The 6,838-nt window shown below is 41.9% G+C and overlaps 1 protein-coding gene across 2 annotated transcripts in view; it reads left to right on the top strand.

Annotated features, from left to right (window-relative positions):
* The window catches only part of Arhgef33 (Rho guanine nucleotide exchange factor 33), an 81,145-nt gene that overhangs the window by 23,286 nt on the left and 51,021 nt on the right, over positions 1–6,838 (top strand). Inside the window, exon 2 of one of the 2 annotated variants that reach the window (XM_028765139.1) lies at positions 5,497–5,606. In XM_028765139.1, the coding sequence (XP_028620972.1) occupies positions 5,582–5,606 (25 nt within the window). In that variant the 5' untranslated portion in view covers positions 5,497–5,581. Of the gene's footprint in view, positions 1–5,496; positions 5,607–6,838 lie in introns of those variants that run through there. The other variant, XM_028765138.1, reaches the window with a different exon arrangement.

The following is a 6,838-nucleotide window of genomic DNA, read 5'->3' as shown; positions in this document are numbered from 1 at the left end:
GCCGGAAGTGTGGCTCAGTGGCAGGGTACCTGTCCAGCAGGGGTGAGCTCTTGGATTCGATGTCTAACACCTCAAAACAAACAAGAAAAAAAAAAGGATAAAAATCACCTAATAATTACTTCTCTGACTTTTAGCTAAGATCACCTGTAAGAATCACTTAATAAATATTTTACATTTTACATAAATGATGAAGGAATTTAGTATGATATGTGAATGTAAAAATAAATACACAGAAAAATAGAGACTACACAACCAGCTATATATAAAAGGGGGGATGCCACTCAAAATATTTATAGCAAAGAAGGCTTAGAAAGTATGTAATACATTTTATTTAAAAGTGCAGGATCATTGGACTGGAGAAATGGCTCTGGTCTTAAGAGCACTTACTGCTCTTCCAGAGGACCTGGGTTCAGTTCCTAGCACCCACATGGCTGGTCACAACCAGCTGTAACTCTATTTTCAGGGGATCTGACACCCTCTTTGACCTCTGTGAGAAACAGGCACACATGTAATATACATGCATATATGGAAGAAAGACACATCTACATAAAATAAATAAGCCTTCAATAAATTACAGGATCTTGACCACATACATCGTGGTTCATACTTGTGATCCCAGTATTTGAGAGGCTGAGGCAGGAGGGGCCCCGTGAGTCTGAGGGGAGACAAGGTAAGTTCCGGGCCATCCTGCTACATTGTGAAACCTTGTCTCAAAAAAACCTCTAAAAACCTTTAAAAAAAAAAGGTACAGAATTATTAACAAGAAAATCATGAAACAGTATTGAAAAACTGGAAAGAGCTGAAATGCTCTTGGATAGGATTTTGTCTGTCTGTTTGTCTGTCTGTCTGTCTGTCTGTCTGTCTCAGTGTGTATCCTTGGTGGGCCTGGAACATGCCATATAGATCAGGCTGGCCTTGAACTCATAGAAATCAGCTTGTCTCTGCCTCCCAAGTGCTGGAAGTAAAGATATGTACCACCATGTCCACCTTGGATAAGAAAAATTTCTGTTCTTCCAATTAACATAAAAATCTGGCACAATTCCAATGAGAACTTCCCTTTTTTTTTTTTTATCATGGGTAAAATGTTTTTGGACTTCACTTGTTTGTATGATAAAAGAAAGACCAGGAAGAGCAAGTTATTAAAAAAAATCAATAGCTTATCTCACCAAATATTTTTTAAAGATTTATTTTTATTATTTTTAATTATTTATAAGTGTTAGCATGTGCACGTGCATGCATGCGTATACAGCTAAATGCTTGAGCCAACAGAGGACAGAAGCACTCCGTTTCCTGAAATTAGAGTTACAGATGGTTATGAGCCATCTGATATGGCACTGGGGACTGAATTCAGGTCCTTTTAACATCTGAGTCACCTCTCCAGCCTCTTACCATTTTTTTCCCTTAACATACTAAAGACTACAACCTGTCATTTGGAAGCAGGGATACATACATACATACATGCATACATACATACATACATTACATACATAGGTGGTAGATAGATATACATAAAAGAAAGAGGCCTCAATAGATTTCAGGGTACATGGAAATTTAATGTTATGAAATTGAAATTCCAATTCCATAAAGAAGAAAAATGGCCCCCTTAACCTGTGCAGGTTCAAGCTTTACATCTGGAAGATAGTAGAATGTTCCCCTGTCCTACACATAAAACCAAACTCTAGGTGAGCCAATCACTGTATTAAAAAACAGAAAAATCCCAAGGAAAATTTAGGAAAAAATATATTCTTGCGGTCTTCAGAGAGTTTTAAAGTGAATTCAAGAAACCGAGCAGAAATTAAGAAAGAAGAGTGGCTTGCCTTGAACTCTAAAACATGTTTCAATAACAAAAGTGGTTAGAGAAAAAAGTACGGAGCTGGAGTGATGGCTCAGCGTTCAGAGTGCTGGCTACTTTTTCAGCAGACCCTGGCTCGAGTCCCAGTACCTATGTGGTTACAACTGTCTTCAACTCCAGTTCTAGGTGACTCAATATTTTCTTGCTTCTATGGGCATTGCACACATATGGTACATAGACATACATGCAGACAAAACATTCATACAGGTGGAATAAAATAATTAACGAGATGGCAACAATATAGCATCTAATCCTCAACCATCTGTAACTCTAATTTCAGGAAATATAGTATTTTCTCTAATTGATATGTAAAAAGCAAATGACTGAAAAAAATTGTCAACTCAGAGGAATAGCTAATCTGCAGAGTGACAAAGCCACCTCTCCAGTGAGAACCCAGAGAGACTCAGCAGAGAACACTCACTGGAGAGACATTCAACAGCTTGGCAGTCTGCAGAAATAACTAGCAAATGACATTTGTCACCCATCCGCCTGACTGACAAGAACTAAAAACTGTTAAGTTTCCTATTAGCCAGACTGGTGAAAAAGAAACGATGCATACATCTGTCAAGACAGCTCGCTCGTCCATAGGACCCACGTGGGTCTTGTCACTCAGACCAGAGCATTCACAGTGCCAAGTCCAGGGGATCTAAACTTCCTCTGGCCTCCACAAGCACACATGTGGCTTTCATTCACACAGACACAAATCAAATCTTAAATCCACCATGTGACATCTGTGTCCCGATGCTTTCCCTGGGGCCATGTTTGCAGTGGCAAATAATGCAAATAAAGGGAGTGCCTAACATCGTGGGAATGATCTCCACAGTCTGTTCAGACCACAGACTATCAAGCAGCCAATAGAATGCTTCCAGAGACATAAAACTAAGAAGTCTAGAGACATCTCTGTGATTCATTAAGTGAGAATGGTGAAGTACAGAAAAGTTGAAAACAAGTCTTCAGCAGCCTCCTCTCTCTCTCTCTCTCTCTCTCTCTCTCTCTCTCTCTCTCTCTCACACACACACACACACACACACACACACACAAAGATATACTGTAGATAAGTTTGGATGTGATCACGTGAAGACAGAGAAAGGCATGAAAGAGCAGCAGAGATCTATCTGTGGAGATAAGGGAAGAAATGAGCAGAGTAAAACAACTGAAATTAGACAAAATGCTTTGTTACAAAGTAAGCATAAAATGGTAGCTGAAAAAAAATCCTACGTTATCTATGGACAATATGAGGAAAAATGATGACCGCTTTTAAGTAGAGGCGTTCTATGTGTTTCCACTGTACTTTTCAGTTTTGTTTTGTTTTATTTTGTTTTGTTTTTAAACCATAGCACTGACTTTTATTGAGGATTTCATTATGGTTAAATCTCTAGGAATGAGGGAGTCCTAGTTAGTGGACACAAAAGCCCACAAAGCCTCCTCAGATCTTGCAGAGAACCTCCGGCTCAGGTTCTTTGGTAGGATTGCTATCCTGTTCCAAATACAGATTATTATAAAGGCACTGCTTTGGCCCCTCAGGCTTGTAGGAGGAGAAAGCCTCCCCCACCCAGAACATGGAAATCATGAAGGCCAAGAACCCAAAGAGCTGTTTACACATGATATTCAGTGAAACAGGTGTAGGGGATGTGTCCACATAATTTCTGATATGCATGTCTACGTCTCCGGGCACCCAGTCACCTTAGTTCATCCTGGGTCTGGGTGGTTCCGTTTGTACATGGATCCCTTTCATGCTAGGAGCCACCAGAGAACTTCAGTAGTAACTGTGTCCTATGCTGTCATCTGGATATAGCTCAAATACTCATATAGGCAGCCATGGCCTATTCTTCTGGGGTCAGAGGATACTGCCTTGGCAGTAGGTCCTTGGTCACATGGAAGGCTGTCTGTGTCCCCAGTGGTGCCAGACCATGGGTTGCCCTTTGCAGCCACCAGACTCTCAGGGCTGCAGCCCGGGCCACTCCTGTCTTCACCTTCTGGTTGTGTGATCTTCAGCTCTAGGTTGTGTGGTTGGTTATTTGTGTGTGTGTGTGCATTGTATGTATGCATGTATGTATAGTTACTTTTGCTTTTATAATTAACTAAATAGAACAAGATTTCTAACTTCTATTGAGCAAACTTTTTTTTTTTAATATCTTGAAGTCAGCGACCACACAAATTTGTATCTGTGAGCTTTCTGACACTGTAGCTCCGAAATACACACATTTTCATTTTAGGACATGAGTTTTTGCTTGCCTGCTTCCAATTAGTTACAGGTTAGATAACTAAATCTGCAGAAGTAGATTATCCATAGCAATTTGGCTTTACATATTTCAAGATTTTTTTTCACAAATAGCAATAGAATTACTCCTCATAATATATTTTTAAAATTTTTGTGGAGGCAGTCAGGCTGTAGCTCAGTCAGTAGAGTGCTTGCCTAGCATGCATAAAGCCCAGGGTTTAATTCCAAGCACAAAAACCAACCTACCAACCAACCAACCAACCAGCCAGCCAGCCAAAAGCTGGGTCTAAAGGCCCATGCCTGTAATTCAGCATTCAGGAGGTAGTAGCTGGAGAATCAGGAACTTCAAGATCATCCTTGACTCCACAGTATTTGAGACCAATCAATACATGAGATGCTGCCTACAAAGGAAAAAAAAAAACATTAATCCCTACGGCATGTGCATCAAGCCTGAGGTATGGGAGACTAGGAGAACTGGGCACTGTGAGCTTTCATAATGGGAAGTTCATAAGATGGGGAAATTGAGCCAACACAAGGGTTAAAGTACCGAAAGGGAGAAATGCCGAATGGCTAATCGCGGCCCAACCTTTGCATTCTGAACTTGCATCTTCGCATCGTGAGGTCACAATGGACAGCCCACATTTGTTAAATTTCTCCTGTGTACAAAGGACACCAGGACCTAAAAACGGTGACTAGACACAGACTTATTGTCCTTCTTTCTTGCTTAGGTTTTTCTTCCTAAGGCAATTTTCCTAAGTAGCAACTAGCTAATAAAACCATTAAATAAAGCCATTTGATTGGATCCAAAGGAGAATGTAGCGTATTAAAAAAAAAGACCATATTTTTTCGTAATGAATTTCATAGTTATAAAATGATATTTCCAGGCCAGTGAGAGATATTTCCAGGCTCATCTGGTAAGAGTACTTGCCTTAGGAGCCTATTGACCTGATTTTGGTCCCAGCACCCACATAAAGGTGAAAGGAGAACCCCGACCCCACAAAGTTGTCCTCTGACCTCCTTGTGCACATCATAGTATGTGCCCCTCCTTAATAATAAAAAATAAAATATCTGACTTTGCTTTTTAAAATTATTTATTTATTTTTATATTATGTGCATTGGTGTTTTATCTGATTGTATGTCTGTAAGAATGTCAGATTTCTTGGAACTGGAGAGTTGTGAGCTGCCATCTGGGTGCTGGGAATTGAATCCAGGTCCTCTGGACGAGCAGTCAGTGCTCTTAACCGCCGAGCCATCTCTCCAGTCCTTGACTTTAAGTTTCAAGTTAAAGGCTCAGTCAGTTTAGTAATTTATTCTTCTGACATTGTTTACCCTTAAGCTGCATTTGGTGTTTCCAAGCTAACCCCTAAGACCAGTTTAGTATCCTCACAGTACTACCAGATATCCTTAATTCTTTAATTGGCAGGTGCAGGGAAGGGGAGGTGGCCTGATCCAGGACGAGGATGACGCAATGCTGAAGAGTGAGCTGGAGGAGAGAAGCAGCGGGCACCATGGAAAAACCCAAAACGAAGCAAGGTCAGATTCCCATCTTGCTTTGGAGCTTGGGATTCAGGAAACTCAGGCTTCGATCTGTCCAACCAAATGCTGTTTTTCTATGCTCACCTTGGGGACACAGACTTGCTGGGATACAGAAAATGCCATGGGTGTAACATGGCTTGAGTCCTTCTCTTCTTTTTTTCAGTGATGACTTTAGGACTGCCTCAGGCTATGTTGAATAAGGTGCATTTTCTAACAGACACTGGCACCTCCTAGGCTGTCCTAGAAGAACAAGCAGACTCTCTTTTCCCTGTTCCTTAGTCAGAAGCAGCCACTCTTGTCATTTCCACTGGAGCAAGCAGCCAGAGAGCAGTCAGGTGACAACTACAAAGTGTCACATTTAGGCCTAGGGTCCTGGCCTGTGTTTCTCAGTCTTGCTTCTTGCTGTTTGTTTGGACATAGTATAAAATGGGCTAAATTATCCTTACTCAAGCTTGTATGAAGAGTTTTGGTAACCTCCAACCGTTGGAATTTTATAGGGACAGCCTCTATCAAGTCCAGGTTCTAGGCCAAGGTTATACAGTAGTTATGAAGTTAACATATGAAGGCTGGTTCCTCTAAGAGGGGTTTTCTATACCAGTCTGTCTAAGGAGATCTATGTGTGCACCCGTGCAGCCAAAGGCTCGCAGTGAGGAGTTTCATGAGAGCAGCTTGCTTGCTTCGTGTGCAATGTGATGCCACAGGAGTAGCAGCAAAATGGTTGAGCTAATGCCCGGCATCTGTAGCCTCCTCTTCACGGCCAACCAGGGTGGTTCTGAAAGAGACTTCCTAAGCCAGCTTGGTTCTCTCCCTAACGATTTTTACAGCCTGTTCCATCTACCTCATGCTTCCCTGCGTCTCCAGACTCTAGCGATGGCATTCTTCCTGCCTATACGCTTCCAGAAACTTTGCATAGCCAGCTCCTTCCTATCAGCCGTCCTGCCTGGCTGGACAAGAGTCCCTCATCGGATTGTGGCCGTGAGATGAGAGCAGAGCACTGTACTTTGTCGATGATCAGAGAGAGGAGGGAGACGTAGGGACGGTTTATGTTTCTTCCTGAGATCAGTATATGACAGCTAGGCACCTACCTGGTTGGCTTTCGTTTCCTGTTGCTATGATAAAATACAACCTGAGGGAGATGTGTCTCATTTGCTCATAAGTCCAGGTGACAGTCCCTCATGGCAGGGAGGTTGCAGTAGTAGGTGCCCGACAGAACTGGTCACTCGACAGCC

The sequence above is a fragment of the Grammomys surdaster genome, unplaced genomic scaffold, assembly GCF_004785775.1.
Source record: "Grammomys surdaster isolate TR1022 unplaced genomic scaffold, NIH_TR_1.0 149, whole genome shotgun sequence".
Taxonomy (NCBI): Eukaryota; Metazoa; Chordata; class Mammalia; order Rodentia; family Muridae; genus Grammomys; species Grammomys surdaster.
The sequence above is the reverse complement of the archived record's forward strand: the minus strand, read 5'-3'. Positions and strand labels throughout refer to the sequence as shown.